The following is a 21,080-nucleotide window of genomic DNA, read 5'->3' as shown; positions in this document are numbered from 1 at the left end:
AGAATTTATCACTCAATCAATACGCACACCTTCAATATTCTACCACTGAGACCGTGAACTTTTTAATTCCGTGCCACTCCATCACCAATCCGTCCGTCCGCCCCAACGCTAGCGACCCCGTCGCCTGTCGCACTCGTCACCGGCGCCAGCGACGCCGCCTGCACGTCTTCCCGAGTGACCTCCTTGACAGCGCCGCCCTCCACACTGTCACCGGCATCTTCCACCTCGACATAGCCGAAGCTGGTGACGCTCATACTTTCTTCAGTTTTATTGCTTAGGGTGTGTTCGCTACTCTGGGTTCCCAGCGTACACAGTAAACACGGAAAACGGGCGCGATCCATTAGCACGTGATTAATTAAGTATTTGCTAATTTTTTTTTTAAAAATTGATTAATTTGATTTTTTTAAGCAACTTTCGTATAGAAAATTTTTACAAACAACACACCGTTTAGCAGTTTGAAAAGCGTGCGCGCGTAAAACGAGGGAGATGAGTTGGGAAAAAGGGGTTGCAAACACACCTGGAGAGTTTATTTTGCAGGCTGGTACGTAATTATTCCATGCCTGAATTCGACCTTTGATTTCATAAAATTATTGTGCATCGATCTTATGTGTTAATTGCCGCTTGCTGATTTCCTCCCCTGTTTCTTCGTTCTCTCATCAATTAGTTGCGGCATGTGATTTGTTTCTGCTTCGTTCTCACTTCTGAAGAGCACGCTTGGTAGTTATCAATGCATTTGTTTCTGAAGAATAATAAATTTTTGCTACTTGCCAGTTTTCGCAGTACAATTGTTAGCAAATTTTTGTTGATTATGCATCTCAGATGTGACAAGGAGCAGATTATCTCTGCAGCTCTGCTTGGTGCCCGGGGCCGCAAGCACGAACACACTGTAGGGACGGGCAGCAGCGCTACGGACGAGGCGGCGGCGGCTATCATGGGGATGAGGTTGGCTACAGCCGTGCACGCAGCGGCGGCGACAGAAGAAGAAAAGGAGGAGCACACGACGGCGGGGCCGCGGGGGCGGTGGATCGAGCTTAGCAGCTACTCCCGAATCCGATCTGCCCCAAGCTCGGCCCCGGCTACGTCGAGGTGGAAGAAGCTGGCAACAGTGTGGAGGGCGGAGCTGTCAAGGAGATCGCCCGGGAAGACGTGGAGGCGGCGTCGCCGGCGCCGGTGATGAGCGCGACAAGGTGACGGGATCGCTGGCGTTGGGGCGGACGGACGGATTGGTGCCGGAGTGGCGCGGAATTAAAAAGTTCGTGGTCTCAGTGGTAGAATCTGGAAGGAGTGCGTATTGAGTGGTAAATTCTGAAAGGCTTACGAATTGCATGGCAAATAATGAAATTTCTCCAGTAGACACGCATCGCGAGCCATCGGCGGAGGGTCCCGTTGTCTCTCCGTCCCCCGCTCGCGCGGATCCGCCGCCGGCGACGATGGGAGGGGCGGAGCCTCCAAGCTGTCGTTGCTGCGCGCATGGATCCGTTGTCGGCGCCTGATCTCGTCGTCTTTCCGCCTCCCTCTTGCGTGGATCCGTCGTCGATGGCGACGTGAGTGGTGGATCCGACGAATTCTTCCCCTCCCGCACGGATCCTGTCGTCTCTCTGGCCCCCTCTCGTGCGGATCCGCCGTCCACGGCGACGGGAGGGGCGGATCCGGTGACCTCTTCCCCTCCCGCACGTATCCCGTCTTCTCTCCGCCCGTCTCTCGCTCAGATCCGTCGGCGGCGGCGACGGGAGGGGTGGTTCCGGCGACCTCTTCCCCTCCCACACGGATCCCGCCGTCTCTCCACGCCGGCGACAACAGGAGGGGCGGAGCCGGCAGCCTCCCCACTACCATCAGTTCCAGCCACTTCCTCCCAGGTACTTTATTTTCTCTAAGACAATATATCATGCTGTTCAAGTGAAATCTTGGGTTCATTTTGGCTTTTGCATAGGAGCAATCCTGCCGAGGGTTAATAATGTGCCGATGCTTCAGCTAGATATAGTTTGGTGCTATTTTGTGCTTTGTGATGTATCACGCTATATTTTTCTACGCACTGCTTACTCTCACTACCCTATAGGGAAAATTGGATATGGAACTTGAAGTGATGCTTTGGATTGCAAGGTGCCATTTATTTTTGTCCGCATAGATAATTTTAATGAAGAACCATTCTTGTGGAATTTACTTGAGGTTGAATCATTTCTAATCAAGTTATGCTAGAAATAACTTATGTACAGCTGTGCTGAAAATGCTGCCATGTCCCATTCTATTTCAGCACTACCATAGCAGTATTGAAATGACCAGAAGGGACTTTCTTAATGGGCACTGGAAACCTTATCTACTCCGTGCTCTCACACTTTAATCATGCTATGATGGTCCAACAAATTGTGGTGAGGTAATTTTTCAACTGATTTCCCAGGTTATTGCATAATTTCATCGAAACTGGCCAAAATTTACAATATTCATGTGGTTAATGCAATGACATTTTATTTTATTTTTTTTGCTCAGAATCAGCTGTGATAAGATAAAAGCAATATTCATTTCTCTAGATCAAAATGAAAAGGATAGATGCATAGTCACTAAATTGATTGTATTATGTATAAGTATTTTTTTTATAATAATAAGCTAATGCTTGTCCATTGAGGTGGCTGGACGAATCCTCCAGGAAACTGCTGTTCATTGTGTCCCAATAATAGGTCTTTTGTGCTAACAATTGTTCCTGCATTCACATATTCAATATTAATATCCTCTTTGCTGCTTTAATTGATCTATTAGTATAGCTAGATATGTTAAAATTGTACACCTTGGGTTGTCTTATGCATGGATGAGCATTGTATAGTATTTCTTCCAAATATTCAGTATTGTCTTATAATTCCAGTGGTTCCCTATGATTTAATTCCCCGCTCGCGCTGATTCGCAGCCAGAGACGACGGGAGGGGTGAACCTGGCAGCCTCCCCACTGCCGTCAGTCTCGTTGTCTCTCCGCCCCTCTTGTGCGGATCCGCCGTTGCTAATCATGTACCACATCTTGCTAGAACTGAAATACTTCTTTTGACAGGTCTGAAAGAAATTGGTGAAGCAAACTTGACCAGCGAGGCAGTGAGACATCACAGAGGGAAAGTGATATCATCTGAAGTTCCAGAAGTTCAGCCTGCAATGATATTGCCTAATAAATTTGTTTAGTGTGTTTCCTCCTTTTGATTATTTTCTCCCAATTTTTCAATCATTTAGTCCGTGAAATTTCTTCAAGACAATATTTAAATTTACTCTGCAAGTATTGCTTTTATCAGCCTGAACTGTTTGCAATTATTACTTTTAGGACCCAATTTCTTAGTTTTCCGATATTTATGTTTGTATTACAGCCTGAACTGTTTGCAATAATTGCTTTTAGGACACAATTTCTTAGTTTTCCGATATTTATGCTTGTATTACGGCTTGAACTGTTTTTTCTTTTGATGTTTTTTAGAACCTTTTGGAGCTCTCAGCTCAACTTTCTATATTTCACAGGATGCTATGGAGTATGTTGAATATGAAGCTACCGTCAAAAAGCTATCCTCCCTTTATTGAAGCTATGAAGAGAAGAGGTGGAGATGAGATGGAACTTGTCATGTATATGCCTGGTAAGCTGGTAAGCTAGCTTAGGAAGCTTGTTTTGAAGTTTTATTAGGATATTTTTATTATTAATGGAAGTGCTTATGTTAGTAATTATTCAAGGACCTTGGGTAAATCTCATAAATCTAATTAAATTGAAACTGCAGGGTTGAGTTCAAAGATAACCTGGAATCGAGATTAATTGGAGGTGCCTTGATGTCCGAGAGGCTTGATGTCCGAGAGGAAGAGACTTGCCATCTGCATTTTCTTGTGTGCTGCATTTTCTATTATTTCTACTTCTAATAATAATAATAATGTATGTCTTGCTTGTCTTCCAAAGAAATCTGTAAAGCGGGACCCAGTCAGACTCCTGGCCGGAAAGAAAAGGGAAAGAAAAGCAACCGGACTCCTGAAGGGAAACAAAATGGAAAGAAAAACTCCTGGAACCGGGACTCCTGGACTGCGATTTCTTTTTGGGGTATTTTGGTTTGCTTTGTGTATTTTGTACTCTTGGAAGGAGTCTGGGTTGGTGGACTTGCGATTTTTTTTTTGTGTATTCTCGTGGAATCAATTTGGGCTTGTGGGCTTGTGGATGGATGACAGAAAGAAAATCAGATGCGATCGTATGGATGGAAAAGTAGCGTCGTACGGTCGCTTGTGGGCTTGTGGATAGACCTAATCAAATTAGAAATCGGATGCGGACGAAAAATTAGCGCCTTGACGGACGAAAAGTGCGATTACTGAGATGTGACGACCGGAAAAATCCAAATATTTATATTAGTTAAGATATAAAAGCAAAATCATTTAGACTGACCGAGTAACAATTTTTTGCTCTTGGTAAATTCGACCTGTATCTTCATAAGTAAAGTTAACATTGGTTGTATTAATCTTATATTTATTCAACAAGCACAATAAAGATGTCCCTAAATCAACACAGGCCAATATTTGTTTACTTGAACACCGTAGGATTGCTGAAAAGGTGCCTCCTCATCAGGTTTTTTTTGGAAAACACCCTATACTTTTGGTTAATTGCATTTTGGTTTCAATTACCAAGATCCGTTCGACCTCGGGCTAGGATCGATCTAGCCGTCCACATGGCCCCACGTAGAGCAAAACTGGACGGTCCAGATCTTTCGAGTAGAGCAAACACAAAAACCCTGGCCGCACTCGACCCAGCCGGCATCGACGCGGCGATGCCGCCTCGCGCTCCTCACGTTTCCTCTCGGAAGAGGCGGCGACAGCCGCGGAAGCGCCGACGCCTGTCTGTGTCGCCTCCACCGCTACCATCCCTTTTCCTCCCCATTGCTCCAATCCCATTTCTGTCGGACCTCTCTCATCTAGCCTTCGCCTCCTACAGAATCCACAACACGGTGTGCCGTTGATCTGATTTTCCCCTCCCTCCTCACTATAAATTGTTTCTTCCATCGGTGACCATGGTAATCCTCACCTCCTCCGCCCTTAGGTACCTTCCTGGACGTCGTCCTCGCATCTTTGACCAATAGCCACAACCAAGGTCTGCAGCACGGCACGGGGACCTAGCCTCACAATCTGAGATGAGGCAACAATCATGGCTGCTATTATGCGATAGGACCATAGGTCAGTACGAGTGGGGCTTCTGTCCCTTCTGCTTGTGCCATGCTGATTAAATCTCTGTTCTGTTTTGGTTGTATGCTATCCTCACCCATCCTACTTTTGTTGGCATCCTATTCTATCTCTTTGATAGTTATCTTTAATGCTCTATGTTTACTATGCTAATTTCTGTGTTGCATGACTTATTCTTAATTGCAGCTATAACTGCTGAATACATCACTGCCTTGCCTTTTCAGGTATGGTAACTGCTCTGGTAATCAGGTATAAGATTCAAATCAATGATTCTATAGTGTGTTCGCGTTTCCTGCTTTTTTCTGTCCCAATTAGCTATATCTTTTAGTGAGATCTGCTTCCCCCTCCATTGTTTAATTTGGCATGGAGTACATTTGGTTGTAGCTTCTCATACACTATTTCCTTCTGTTAGAGAAACTAGGATGCAGATAGACTCAGAGCACCATCTTCTCGAGCACATGATCTACACAAGTATCCAATTCTGCACAAAGTTGAGTAAACTCTAAACTGTATACATTGAATTTTGCTTCCCAATAGCAGTGTAGAAGATAATAGATTTTCTAATTGCTTTTCTTTGTATATGCTCATTACTGTCCTTCCGGAGTTTGGTTTGTGCTTATTCATAACAACATTGTTTGCCCATCCTTTTTCTGTACAAGATGGGCACATTTAAATGAGCTATTTATCATTAATCCATGATGGAGATAATGCCTTGAAAGCTCAATTAATCTGTTAGTTAACCATTTTTCTTAGGTCAATTATTATCTTACATTAACATGATAGAGAAAATTTTTCACTTTTGAGAGGATTCAACACAAGGTTTCATTCAAACAAGTGTCTTCTGGAACTGTTCATACAAGTGCATTCTTCTTCCATAGCAATGTACAATGATTTAGGATTTGACAAAGTAATTTTCAATTTATCAGAATTGATTTATCATACATTCCATCTTCATTTCATATTGGCCAGAGCATTGCTAGTGAGCGCACTATAACTGCGGTATCCAAAGTAAGTTCAAGCTTCAGATTTTTTTATTCTTCCTATTTTACAAGTTCATATTTGCAATAATCTCAAATATATCAGATGACAACGACTTGCATGTGATCTTTCTGAGATACTCAACGTATGTGGGTGTAGATTTATCTTCAAACCTTCTTTGTACTGTAAAGTTCAGATGTCACACCTTGCAGTCTTTTGTCCAAGACGATTCCAACATCAGGATTGCCATTAATACACGGTACTATTCATCTTATTGCAATTAACTGCTACTCCCTCCGTCCAAAAAAAAAGACAAATCTTGGTTTCCGTGTCCAACGTTTGACTGTCCATCTTATATGAATTTTTTTTATAATTAGTATTTTCATTGTCGTTAGATGATAAAACATGATTAATATTTTATGTGTGACTTATCTTTTTTAATTTTTTTCATATTTTTTTCAAATAAGACGGACGGTCAAACGTTGGACACAGAAACCCAGTGTTTGTCTTTTTTTTGGGACGGAGGGAGTACTTTCTATGACATAAGAGCAAGTATAATAGTGAGCTATAAGCCTACTGTAAGCTTATGTGGAGGAGAGAGATAACAGAAAATCAAGAATGTTGGCTCTCATGCAAGAGCTAGCTTAACACAAACTCCTAGGTAAATACATTAAATGTGTAGGTGAGAGATAGAGAGAGGAGAAGAAAATTGTAGCCAACCTTATAGCTAGTCCATTATATATGTTGGCTTTAAGATGGGCTAATAGTAGAAAGTGAGCTCTATTATTATCCTTGCTCTAAATTATGCATTGGATCCCAATCAGTGGCACTAAATTTTAGGTTGACTGCAATGCTTTTTGCTATTCTCCTAAGAGCAAGTTTAATAGTGTAGCTCGTTGCTATCTCCAATTCTTTCCATGTCATTTACAGTTTACTTAAGAGACACATGATACAATAACTGGGCTCTAATACTACTCATATTATATATTATTTTATTTTACAACGTTTGAGTCAATGAACTTCCCTTGCGCTCTGCATGTGGGCCTCGTTTCTAGGACTTCGCGTGCAGCCAGGCGACTATTTAGTCGCTCGCTCACGTTCTCTCTCCTCTGTTTTCCCATCCAGCGCACCATTCGAGCCTACGTGGAATTGCTATCGCCGACGCTTGAGGATCTATTGTACCTGCTCTAACTGCAATTGCTTTTTGCCAAGCCTCATTGATGTATTCAACAATTATCAGTCGCTGAAGCAAGTTCTGTTGCAGCACAAATCTAACAGTGTTAGGTTCTTATGTTCTTCTGGTTATACTTAGCATTCTTTAATGCCCATTTATCACATTTCTAGGTGCCTTTTCTAGTTATAGTTTCTTACTCTGTTTTTACAGCATCTGTATGAAGCAGGAATAGTCATTTTAGGATTCTTTCCTGCTGATAGGACAGATGTGGAATCATAACAAATGTCCAAATTTGGCGTGTTTCATTTGACCTAAGTAGCATAAAGATAAGCATTAGTATAGTAGACATGGCTTGTGGGTAATCAGGCTTAGCTATATGGTCATTAACTTAGCTATAAAGTTATTGTTACTTGACCAGATCAGTTAACAGTTAACTGGCATAACTAAGGTTTACAACTGGCACATCACTTCAAAGAACATACTTACTTAGACCTGTAACTTGCATGCACCATATTCTTAAGATACGTTGGTTGCCCATATAAAATGGGGTCTTAATTCCTTTACGTGCAATAATTCATAAAGTCTGAATTTATCTTCAATAGTGCTTTGGTCACAACCAATTGAAGCAGTAGCTGTAGATATTTCTTACCACACACATTCCTTATGGTAGTGTTCAAATAAAATAAATTCACTCTAAATATTTGCTTGATTAAAAGACAGTTACCTTTATTGCATTTCAGGATTCAGTTATACCCTAAAACAGATTTATTTTACCCTTTTATAAAGTTACATGTCCATATTATATTCCTATTATATATTCATATTAATATTAGTTTATTCCAAGCTACAGTTCAAATAAAGAATTGAGCTATTTGGTAGTAATCAGTTGTTGAGCAAAGCTCCCAAATAGCACGTGTAATCAAGTTCTATTGTGTTGGATCTTTATGCTACATTATGACTTAATGAATGTATCCTCTTATGTGACTTAGCTAAGCATTGACAAGTGAAGTCCTTGCATGATTACATCTTATTTAATCTTTGTATAGATAAGTTAATTAGCATATCCATAGGTTTTAGTTTTGACTTACACAAAGAAACTGTTATATTTAGTCACTGGCTAATTCATTACTTCGTTGAGTTATTTATCTCCTGTTGACTGCAGTAATAACTGGTGCTTTCTTCCCTAGGTCAACATCTCCTTTGTTTATATATACCTTATCCATCTTTATGGAATCGCATTCACTGCACTTGCATCTTTTTCCCTTTTCTCCATTGATACTATCCTCAATCTATTAGTGTGGTAACACCGTATATGTTTTATTGAATTGTATGATAGGTGATGCCTTGCTGAATGATATTGGCACAATTGGAAGGATAATAGAGCAAAGATTTACCTTTTGTTCTTATGGTGTCCTGGCCATGGCCAAACACGGGAGCTCACCGTACATTAGTTAACTCTGCCTAATTCTAATTCCAATGTAATTGCAAGTTGACATTGATTTCAGACACCGCTTTGTTTAAAGATATTTTGTAGAAGTTCTTTTATCCTACTTCAACCATTGCATGGCGAAGCAAAACATGTTCTTATGTGATGTGATTCGGGTGAATGAAATTTAGAAATTTGTCGGACCCATTACTTATAATGGGTGTTCCTTCAAAATCAATGGCATCGTCAGCCAGGCGCAGCGTAGCACGCCAATATTTCTAGTTAAAATTAAAAGTGCCACAACACCGGATCAGATCAGTTGTGACGGAAAAAAAAACTCTCACCTTTGATGGGTTTGACCAAGCTCGATCGATCGATCGCCAGCTTTTCGAACATTAGAGCCACTGGCCAGCTAATAAACGGCCGTAAGATACTACACTGTACATGTTGCGATGACTTCCTATTACCTACTAGTGCTTATTTTTTTAATCTATATTGTCCACATGTATCTTGTATGCATGTCGGGAACTGCATGCGTACAGTACAGCAGTACAGCCGGTACGTTGGTTTGAGATGGAGCAAAATTGCCCAAGGATATTAAATGGTTCGATCACTGATCGACAATATAATTAGTGATTTGCTGACCAACCTTTTCTCTGGTAGTCTGATGACCTTTGCTCCTAGATAAAAATAGTTCATATGCATCGATCATCCGCTCGATCTCCGCGGCTTCCTTTTGGCGATCGATCTTATCCTCTTACTCTCAACAATAACGCGACTAGTTAATTTAAGGGTAAGTTTGCTGTACATAGAGATAGAGATTGAGTGTAATGTTCATCACAAGATTCAAAACTTTAATTTAAGGGTGAATTAAGCGGCTACAGGGATCGGAGGTCCGGTAATTGGCGGTACCGTACCGGCCGGCACCACCTTTTTTTCCGGATCAAGGAGCACTTCCCTTGGTTTGAGATTTTTCCACTAGAACCTATTTAGGTTGAGTAAATTCAAACAAATTAATACTGGTTCCCTTAAAAAAAATAATTAATACTAGTGAACATCAGAACAGATTTTAAACAAACTATCCACTAAATAGAAGAGTATGTAATTTAGGTAGAAGTGCGGGCTGGGCTATGACCGGTGAACTGTTTTACATATGTATAAGTCGTCATAAGTGGGATGGCTTGCATGATGTAGCTAGGATATTTTGTTTTCCTATCGAACGGATAGATATCATTGTCTATATATTTGTTGTTGACTCATATAATATCAAACAGGAATGGTAGGCTCATATATACGCAGGTAAAATTGACGAAATATATTAGAGAAATTAATGATCGATGCCTTTAATTTGCCTGACGAAATATATTAGAGGAATTCTTTGGCAGGCTCAATCCGCTTACGTTCATTTGGCAGGCTCAATCTGCCAGGCGGCCAAAGTCGATCTCTATACGCACGGCGACGGCGACAAGGATTCTCACTTACTGATTTCACATGCAAGCTAGCGATGGTGACACGACGGTGTGACGGTGCCGGACGATGGCAGGGTGTGCACATTGGGTAGAGCATATGCAGATCTGGGAAACTCATCGGCATCCAGCTTATATACGCAGAAAAATGTAAAGTACAATGATTTACACGGAAATAAATCAAACCAAATATATGGAAATAAATTCAACGGTTAAATCATTTTCAAAATCCATAGTAATTAAGAACGGAAATATCGGCATGCATGATTATAAAATGGAAAGGTACAAAACAACACTATTTGAATCTCTTTATAACTCACTGAACCCGTTAATTTTCACTGATACCCGGTTTTGCCTAGCACAAATTGTAAAGCAGATGAACGGTGGATGATTTTGGAGCCTGGACACCATGGTGTCCCAATTATTATTTTATATATATATATATATATATATATATATATATATATATATATATATATATATATATATATATATATATATATATATATATATAGTTGTGGATCGCAAGGGGTAATTCTAAGAGAGGATGAACCAAATAATTTCATTCATTCATAAAACTACTTTGAAATTTCTTCTTCTTCTTCTTCTTCTTGTCAAAATAAGCACATGCATGATCTCTGCTTTCATCAAAATATAACATTTCAAAATGTATTTTGAACAGCAACTAGAGTGCTTCAATTTGATAATTATGAAGCCAATATATAGCGGCAAGGGCTACTGTTTGTCACTATTACTCCATATCTGTAGCACACCTTAAAGGGGAAAGCTAGCTAGCTAGCATGCCAACACACACAAAGGGGAGTTTGAACTTCTAATTTAACCACGAGTTAATTTAACATGATAGGAAGCATTAATTGATATAATTGGTTGTGCTATATATATAGGTTCATCCACTGCTGAAGAATATTGATAATCTGTCGAAAAAGGAACATCTTCGCAACTTAACTAAGAGGTATCGATCTCTGCATGTTCTTCACTTCTGTTCTCTGCCTGATCCTGCCTTCTATCAATTCATCCTTTTCTCCCTCATTTGCAGCTGGGCTAAGGAGCAGCGACGTGCAATCATATCACCATGGCTCTTTGGAGTATCCTCATTGACTTTGTTCTCAGTTGGATTTGTGGGGGCTTTTTTGGGTGATGATCAGCAGGACCTCGAAAACAATGGGAAACTTAATTAGCCTTGTTCCCAACCTATCTGCAGAATTTGTTGTATCTGTCAACTACTCTATCCGTCCCATTTTAAGTGTGGTTATGGGTATCCGTGTCCAACATTTGATCATCCGAGTATTTTTAATGTTATTAGATGATAAAACATGAATACTATTTTATACGTGGTTTTTTTTATTTTTTTTAATACTCCCTCCGTTTTTTAATAGATGATGCCGTTGACTTTTTCTCACATGTTTGACTATTCGTTTTATTCAAAAATTTTATGCAAATGTATAAGATATAAATCACACTTAAAATACTATGAGTGATAAAACAACTCATAACAAAATAAATTATAATTACGTAAAATTTTTGAATAAGACGAATGGTCAAACATGTGAGAAAAAATTAACGGCGTCACCTATTAAAAAACGGAGGTAGTAATAAGGATGGTCGGCGGGAGTAGTTAACTATCTTGGTGCCTGCTGGTGCTTGTAGTGTTTGAGCAGGGCGTCTTATATTGGGCTGGAAAGGAAGTGTAGAGTTCGTGCAGGCAGGCAGGCCGGCCGTTATATAGGTTTGGATGGGCTGGAACGGGAGTGTGAGTGAGGCCCATATATAAGTTGAAGTTGATGGGTCAACATAATCGGCCGGGGCCCGGGCGGGCCCGCTGCTCCGTTGATTCGTCGTCGTCGACTCGACATGTGAAACAAGACAAATACTGCTCCATTGATGAAGAAGAAACTTGACTTTGACCAGAAATATAGATAGATTATAGATAGATACTGCTACTCCTAGCTAGTTGCATCCGATCGCGCGTGCGTTTGACCAGCCAGCCGAATCGATGAATTGCTAGTTAATGCATGGTTCAGACTTAAATCATCAAGATTATTTATGATGCCGACCTCGATCGACCGATCGATCTGCTAGCTAGCTTGAATTTGCGCTGTTGTATATATTTTGGATCATCCATCTCTCAATGAAATGGTGTAGCTAGCTAGCTATATATAGCTAATTCAATTCTCGTATATGTACTTCCTTCGACTTAAAAAAAATCACTAGATTATATCAAAACCAATCTACTCCTTCAGTTTCATGTTAGGAGTCATTTAACTTTTTTCTTAGTCAAACTTTATTTATAGCAAATATAATAACATTTTTAATAAAAGCAAATATTGTATCACAATATATTCAATGTTAAATTTAATAAAAGTAATTTGGTGTCATATATGTTATTATTATTTATATAAATTTGATTAAATTTAAAGAATTTTAATTAATAAAAAATTCAACGACTTGTAATATGAAACGGTGGTTTTTTTTTTAACCGAGAGTACTCTGTATCGTATCACTGGCGCAGGCTAATGGGAAATCTAGCTAGTTAGCTGGCTCCGAAGACTAATAACCTGTTGATCGATGACGCATGCCTCTTATCCACATTGCATGTATCTAGTATAGTAGTAGTACATATGTAGGACTAAGATACTAGCTGTTTACCTTAATTTGCGCTGGTTTAATTACTTGGGTTCAACGGCTAATAACCATACGGGAGTAGTTAATTATTTATTAATCCATGAACTGATGATCACTTTGCACGTCCCACTGGGAGTACTACATATATATTTATTGCATAATATACTCAATGAGTATATATATAACTTGTCCTGATAACATGCCGCGTGAGCTCCGTGATTCGTGTAATAATTTTAGTAATCTAGCTAGTATCAAAGCTTGAGTGTCAACGCAACCCACAGCGCATTATGTACTGCCCTCCCATCTACTATCTTATTTGTACCAACGGCAGCTAGCTAGTTGCTACGGCCTATTAACAACTGAAAACTACTCCTATATATATATATATATATATATATATATATATATATATATATATATATATATATATATATATATATATATATATATATATATATATATATATATATATATATATATATATACTAAATCTATCTGTTTTCCCCCAATAATTTCTTGCTTGTTGGATATATATGCCGCTAAACAAATAAATTTTGATTGCTCTCTTTCTAGCTAGTTATATATGCCAGGATCCACGACAACACAAAGCACTAATAATTAACATTACTCATCCATACGTCCAAGCCTTGATATGGTACGTGTTGTTTTAGGGATGTGAGTGCGTCATCACATGTATATAATCCTTACAGTTTTAATTCTGGGGTATGTACGATTGTATGAAATTTTGGTTAAAAGAAATTAAATCAATATTGAACTGAGGAGTAAATTAAAATATGTAAATAAATAAATTAAATAGCCAGCAGTGATCAGATCGATTAGTTATTATACTCCCACCTAATTAATGTAATAATTAATATAATAGCAAACAGTTTCTTAATTGATCGTCGCATTATCGATCCATATGTTCGATCGATCGACCGCGCGCCAGCTTTTCGAACGTTAGCGCCACTGGGCAACTAATTAAACGGTCGTAAGAAACTATACTATACTATACATGTCGTTGATGGCTTCCTACCAGTGCTTATTTTTTTTTAATCTATATATCCACATGCTTGCATGTCGGTACAGCCGGTTGGTTCGAGCTGGAGCAAAAGTACTGCATAGCTATATTGGCTGGCTTCATCACTGATTGACAGAATTAGGGATTAATTTGCTGGCCATTACTGATTGACCTTGCTCCTAGATTAAAATACTAGGAGTAGTTCAATATGTATGCATGCATCATCCACTCTCCGCTTTCTTCGGCGCGATCTCACCTGTTCCTCTCAACGATAACGCGACTAGTTAATTTAAGGGTTAAAGTTTGTTGTACATAGAGATAGAGCGTGATGTTCATCACAAGATCGATTCAAAACTACTCCCTACGTGACTTTTCTAAATATGTTTGGCCGTTCGTCTTATTCAAAAACTTTTATGAAATATATAAAACTATACACACACACATATATATATATATATATGTATATATATACACTTAACAATAAATCAAATAATAGAAAAATAATTAATAATTACTTAAATTTTTTAATAGGACGAATGGTTAAACATGTTTAAAAAAGTCAACGGCGTCAATTATTTAACGTAGGGAGTATAATTTAAGGGTGAAGCGGCTATAGAGAGATCTAGAAATAAGCCGTACCCACCGGCACCACCGGTGGTAGGAGCGAGGTACGTAGCACTTCCCTTGGTTTGAGATTTTTCCACTAGAACTTATATATGTAGCTCGCGCGAGTAAATTCAAACAAATTAATACTGGTTCCCCCTTCAAAAAAGTTAAAATACTTGTGAACATCAGAACATGTTTTAGACAAACTAGATAATTTTAAGGGTTTGTTTTGGTTGCAGGCCGGGCAATGACATGACAACTAAATAGAAGAGTAATTTAGGTAGAATTTGCGGGCTGGGCTACGACCGGTAAACTGTTTTACATATATGTATAAGTCATAAGTGAGATGGCATGCATGATGTAGCTAGGATATTTTGTTTTCCTATCAAACAGATAGATATCATTGTCTACATATTTGTTGTTGACTCATATAATATCAAACAGGAATGATAGGTTCATACGCAGGTAAATTTGACAAAAATATGCATCGTCATCTCGAGTGGAGAAAAACAAACACATGCATATATGTACATGTCGCCATCGAACCCCTGCTATAATCTAATCTTATTGCTTAATTTTCTCAGTACACGCACGCAACTACTATCTAGGAATCGGCAGCTTTAATTTACTGATGCCATCGATAATTATAAGTACTCCCTTTTTAAGCCTTTCCTAGCTACTATATATACGTACCTTATTTTGTCATATATATACTCTGAACGAACTTTTTCTATGAAACAAGCTAAAAAATCTAGCTAGCTTTTTAAATTTGTTGTGTGCTGAATGAGAATAATCACTTCAATGTGAATGAAGGGATAAACACGGCATGCATGACATATATTATATATTCAGATTTGATTCGGCCGATTTTTCGGACTTCATACCGCCGGTGGATATATATGAGTCGTAGTACATGTTTCTTTTTTCAATCGATCAATTTAATTTGTCCGTGTGAATGAATCGATCATCTATCGAGCGATGTGTTGATCAAAGATCAATTAGCAATCTTCTTTTTCGGAGAAAAGTTAAGGAATCGGGCGGGTTTTGTATGTATATATATATATAACAGTCAAGTTGGGGGCATGCAATTTGAACGGATGGTTCATGAGTGTGCGTGCATTATACAATTAATTAATTATATTGCGAATATATATGATACTACAAGCATACATGTGAACCAACGGGCAGAAATACGATTGTCGAGTCAAAGCTTGTTACTAGTTTGCGACGCAACTAAGCAAGCTAGAAAGCGGCGGCGCGGCAGCAGGATTGGATTTGGATTGGGTTTAATTGGATTAGATAATTTCTCCAACTCAGCATCACAAAAGTACAGCACATTATACCAGCTATAGCAATATGCAAGTTAAACATGCAATTGCAAGCAGGTTAATTCGATCGATCATATATATGGTCGTCCATGGTAGGATAACGTACGGTACGGTGAGTCCAATCCGGCCAATCAATCAAGCAGCTGCTGGCTAGCTAGCTTGCACTGACCGGCCATCTCTCAAGCGTTGACTTGATTAATTGCTTCTATGTTTGGCACCCAATTAATTAATTTTTCTAATAAGTTTGAATTATCTGCTCAGATGCCATGATGCGTACACACACAAACACAACTGGCACAAATTATAAGCTACTCCCTCCATTTCATATTATAAGTTATTTGATTTTTTTTCTTAATCAAGCTTCTTTATGTTTGATTAAATTTATAAAAGAAATACTAATATTTTTAATATAAAACAAACATATTATTGAAATATATTCAATATCAAATTTAATGAAATTATTTAATTTGGTATTGCAGATGTTGCTATTTTTTATAAACTTGATCAAACCTAAAGAATTTTAAGTAAGAAAAAACTGAAACGACTTAAAATATGAAATGGATGAGTAGCTTAATTTATGAGCTACAGAGAGAGAAACGACAGACATAACTAACAATATCATGAATATTAAGAAGATGATGAGATGGCGCGTACGTATTATATCAAGTTGGAGTAGCTTAAAGAATCTATAAAAGGCGCAGCCCGTCGTCGAGCCCCTCTCATCCCTCTTCTTTGTCTGATCGATCGATTTGCTTCTCCCTCCTCTCTCTACTAGACTAGCTAGAGAGTAGGGGTATAGCTAGCTTTCTTCTGGGTCGTTAAGTTTGTAGTCCTGCCCGGGCGCCGGCGGTGAGATCGCGATGGCCGGCGGCGCGGTGGTGAGCACGGGGGCAGGCAAGGACTACCCTGGCAAGCTCACCCTCTTCGTCTTCTTCACATGCGTCGTCGCCGCCACCGGTGGTCTCATCTTCGGATATGACATCGGTATATCAGGTACGAACAATTAACTATATATATATATATAATCACTTAATTGTTCATGGTGCCTTGAATATATCTATCTATATATCTATAATTAAAACAAAATTAATACACAGGTGGTGTGACGTCCATGGACCCGTTCCTGAAGAAGTTCTTCCCGGAGGTGTATCGGAAGAAGCAGATGGCGGACAAGAACAACCAGTACTGCAAGTACGACAACCAGCTGCTGCAGACCTTCACGTCGTCGCTCTACCTCGCCGCCCTCGTCTCCTCCTTCTTCGCCGCCACCGTCACCCGCGTCCTCGGCCGCAAGTGGTCCATGTTCGCCGGCGGCCTCACCTTCCTCATCGGCGCCGCCCTCAACGGCGCCGCCGAGAACGTCGCCATGCTCATCGTCGGTCGTATCCTCCTCGGTGTCGGCGTCGGCTTCGCCAATCAGGTACCCAGCCGCCCGCCCTATTCTTATTTGTCCATTTAATTATTTATTAATTTGTTCTCAATTAATTAAAACATATTAAGCGACACAGTAGTATATATATGGAGTTGCATGCACTAAACCAGCTTAAAACACACTACCATATACTCCATATAATAAGCAACATTAATTAGTTATCGTGTATTTAATTAAGTAAATTAAGATATGCTTTTCTTCGGGTTACATCAATTAATGAGAACACGATCGAAGACGATGCTGCTCGATCAGTCTCATGTGATGGTTACATCGTGAAGAAAATTATGTTATGTAAAGCTAGCCGGCGTCTCACATGCGCTACGCTGATGGAGCCATCCCAATATATGAGACAAAAATGTTAATATAAACCGGCCAGTTGCACCACCACCCATCATTATTCTACTGTTATAACATCGATTCCTTCCATGACCATTAGTACATATAATCATATAAAATATATACCTTTTCCACAAAGAGATCAACGAAATATCCATGGGTGAGATTAGGTACGTTGCTCGTTTTGAACACAATCAATTGATTAGTAACAAATATATATATGCTTTATCATGCCAAGCTGGGCAAGCCAGCAACTTACATGTGCAAATTAAGTCCAAGCTGGTCATTATCTAAAAAAAAGTCCAAGCTGGTAGGCCTAGCAGCTAGCTAGCCATAGATTTCTTTTATGTTAATTAATTTCTCAAGTACTACAAAAGTCCCTAGTATCTCATTTTCATATATAGTCTTCAAGAGAAGGTATAGGGCCCACCCAGTTGGATAGGTTGATGGTGATATGCATGCATAAGCAAATATTATGTGCTTCCCAAAGTCCAAGCTGGATGTTTACTTCCAAAGCTACAGAGGTTGACTGATTTGTTTGTTTATCACTCGCAGTAGCTGGCCATGATTAGATTACTTGTTCCCAGTGCCACTTCTCTTCTTGCTGCTTAATTTGTCTCTTGCTCTGAGCTGTGATTTTGACTCTCATAGCATATTCTACTACTCATTCATCCGATCCCCCACATGGAAGATATTAATTAGTACATGGCCATTTAACGAATATTATTGGCATATATGTAAACTGTCCTGAAAATTAGAGTGCGAGAATCTCGCCAGAATTATTGGCAAGCAGAGATATCTGCTCTCAAACTAAATTAAATGAGAATTAGTTTAAGGTCTGACGTGATGAGGTTCAACTGTAAGATTCTCTTGCGTCCCAAATTAATATATATAAATCTCCTTCCATTTCTGAAGCATCATCATCTATTCTTATGCATAAACGCAGTAGCCAAATATGCATATTTTATCACCATCTTTTTCTAATCATGCACATATTTATAAAATATATTAAAAATATTCATATTTTTCTTCACAATTCTCGCATTGAATGCATCGGTGGCATGCAAGCTGTAGCTTGAACTCGATGGATTCGATCATCCATGATCCATGCATTCATCCAAGATTCACGTGGAATTGAAGACGCCTTTTCTCTTTATTTTTTTTCCAATTAATTGATGAAAAGCGAGAGTACGTGTTGATGCATGTGAAGCTGATTAACCTTGAATTGAAGCATAAACATCGATAGCGTCAAAGGAAACTTATCCAGATAACTAGGATAATTAATTTCAAACCTTTTTCCATCATCTAGAAACTGCATTCATGTTAGTCACGGACTGCAATGGTAATCTTAATACTCCATTGTAGTCGATCACTGATGGATCCTTGTCGGTACGTTTCCGATTGATAGGAAATTAAAGGGTAAAGCTATCGATAATTAACTGCTACTAGTAAATAATTAAGCTATCTTGGAGTTTTTTCTTTTTTTTGCGAAAAGAAAAATTGTGGACGTCATTGTATGAAAGAATAGTCGTGTGGATAGATTAGACTAGTCGTCTAGTCGTCACGATAGTTGGAAGAATTGTGCATACACTTGCAGAGTAGGCCATTGCTTTCTTTCTTAGATTGAAGACTTGACCTGCATATATATACGGTTACAACTATACCAGCAGCGTCGTTTTCAGCAAAGGAACAAGACTGAAAATGAATCGTATTATTACTTACTGTACGTATTAGACTAGTGGAAATAAAGGGACAGATCGATCGATCGATGTGAGATATGTTGAATTTGAAGGGAGAATAACACAATCATTAAAAAAAAATTCATGCCTTTGTCTCAATCGATATATAAAATATTGTCCTATCTGCTGAAAAATGAACATATATGTCGGCATAGTAGTAGCTAGTAGTCTTCTACTTTGCAGAAAATTATTAACACATATACATGTGATGAACAATTAATTAATTAACAAACAGTGTAATTTATTTCCTGCTATATATATTAATTCCATGAAAGTATATATGCATGAATGCTGAATGAATTATATATATTGGTGATGGATGAAATTAATATGAGAAATGAATGGGATGCAGTCGGTGCCGGTGTACTTGTCGGAGATGGCGCCGGCTCGGCTGCGGGGGATGCTGAACATCGGGTTCCAGCTGATGATCACCATCGGCATCCTGGCGGCGGAGCTGATAAACTACGGGACGGCGAAGATCAAGGCCGGGTGGGGATGGCGGGTGAGCCTGGCGCTGGCCGCCGTCCCCGCCGCCATCATCACCCTCGGCTCCCTCTTCCTCCCGGACACCCCCAACTCGCTCATCGACAGGGGCCACCCGGAGGCGGCGGAGCGCATGCTCCGGCGCATCCGCGGCTCCGACGTGGACGTGTCGGAGGAGTACGCGGACCTGGTGGCGGCGAGCGAGGAGTCGAAGCTGGTGCAGCACCCGTGGCGCAACATCCTCCGCCGCAAGTACCGCGCCCAGCTCACCATGGCCATCTGCATCCCCTTCTTCCAGCAGCTCACGGGCATCAACGTCATCATGTTCTACGCCCCCGTGCTGTTCGACACCCTGGGGTTCAAGAGCGACGCGTCGCTCATGTCCGCCGTCATCACGGGCCTCGTCAACGTCTTCGCGACGCTGGTGTCCATCTTCACCGTGGACCGGCTGGGGCGGCGGAAGCTGTTCCTGCAGGGCGGGGCGCAGATGGTGGTGTGCCAGGTGGTGGTGGGGACGCTGATCGCCGTCAAGTTCGGGACGAGCGGCATCGGCGACATCCCCAAGGGGTACGCGGCGGTGGTGGTGCTCTTCATCTGCATGTACGTGGCGGGCTTCGCGTGGTCGTGGGGCCCACTGGGGTGGCTCGTCCCCAGCGAGATCTTCCCGCTGGAGATCAGGCCGGCGGGGCAGAGCATCAACGTGTCGGTGAACATGCTCTTCACCTTCGTCATCGCGCAGGCCTTCCTCACCATGCTCTGCCACATGAAGTTCGGCCTCTTCTACTTCTTCGCCGGATGGGTGGTCATCATGACCGTCTTCATCGCCCTCTTCCTCCCGGAGACCAAGAACGTCCCCATCGAGGAGATGGTGCTCGTCTGGAAGTCCCACTGGTTCTGGCGCCGATTCATCGGAGACCAAGACGTCCACGTCGGAGCCAACCACGTCTCCAACAATAATAAGCTCCAACCATAATCCACTCACGAATAAGCTCCGTCACGCGGCGCCCTATATTCTTCTTCTTGTGTTCATCCCTGTGTACAGTAGATGCCTTTTATTAGTTTGTTTTGTTTTGCCTAGTCAGTCTTCAATCTTAATGTACGTGTGTTTCTTGTTTGCCCAAATTGATCTTAATTGCTGTACCTTTCACTGTCAAAGACTGTCACTTTATTTGTTACCATTATCATATTCTTACACGGAAAGATTTCACTACATCTTCCCATTTAGGACGAGAATTTCACACTGTATGTACAGCAAGAATAGCACAAGTACAGACCCAAA

At 40.3% G+C, this 21,080-nt stretch overlaps 1 protein-coding gene and 1 pseudogene across 1 annotated transcript; both read left to right on the top strand.

Annotated features, from left to right (window-relative positions):
- Nucleotides 1–1,339: 1,339 nt before the first annotated feature.
- LOC127779543 (uncharacterized) lies at nucleotides 1,340–4,154 on the top strand (annotated as a pseudogene).
- Nucleotides 4,155–16,528: 12,374 nt separating this feature from the next.
- Nucleotides 16,529–20,941, top strand: LOC127779496 (sugar transport protein MST3). Its single transcript, XM_052306290.1, has 3 exons — nucleotides 16,529–16,804; nucleotides 16,909–17,231; nucleotides 19,671–20,941. The coding sequence occupies exons 1-3, from the start codon at nucleotides 16,672–16,674 to the stop codon at nucleotides 20,772–20,774; spliced, it is 1,560 nt and encodes a 519-aa protein (XP_052162250.1). The 5' UTR covers nucleotides 16,529–16,671; the 3' UTR covers nucleotides 20,775–20,941.
- Nucleotides 20,942–21,080: the final 139 nt, after the last annotated feature.

This window comes from Oryza glaberrima, chromosome 7, assembly GCF_000147395.1.
Source record: "Oryza glaberrima chromosome 7, OglaRS2, whole genome shotgun sequence".
In the NCBI taxonomy this organism is placed as follows: Eukaryota; Viridiplantae; Streptophyta; class Magnoliopsida; order Poales; family Poaceae; genus Oryza; species Oryza glaberrima.
Note: the sequence above shows the minus strand (reverse complement) of the source record. Positions and strands in the feature narration are given on the sequence as shown.

Coding starts and splice junctions, on each gene's coding strand:
- LOC127779496 (XM_052306290.1), top strand. CDS start 16,672: ATGGCCGGCGGCGCGGTGGTGAGCACGGGGGCAGGCAAGGACTACCCT. Junction 16,805..16,908: donor ATATGACATCGGTATATCAG/GTACGAACAATT, acceptor ATTAATACACAG/GTGGTGTGACGTCCATGGAC. Junction 17,232..19,670: donor GCGTCGGCTTCGCCAATCAG/GTACCCAGCCGC, acceptor AATGGGATGCAG/TCGGTGCCGGTGTACTTGTC.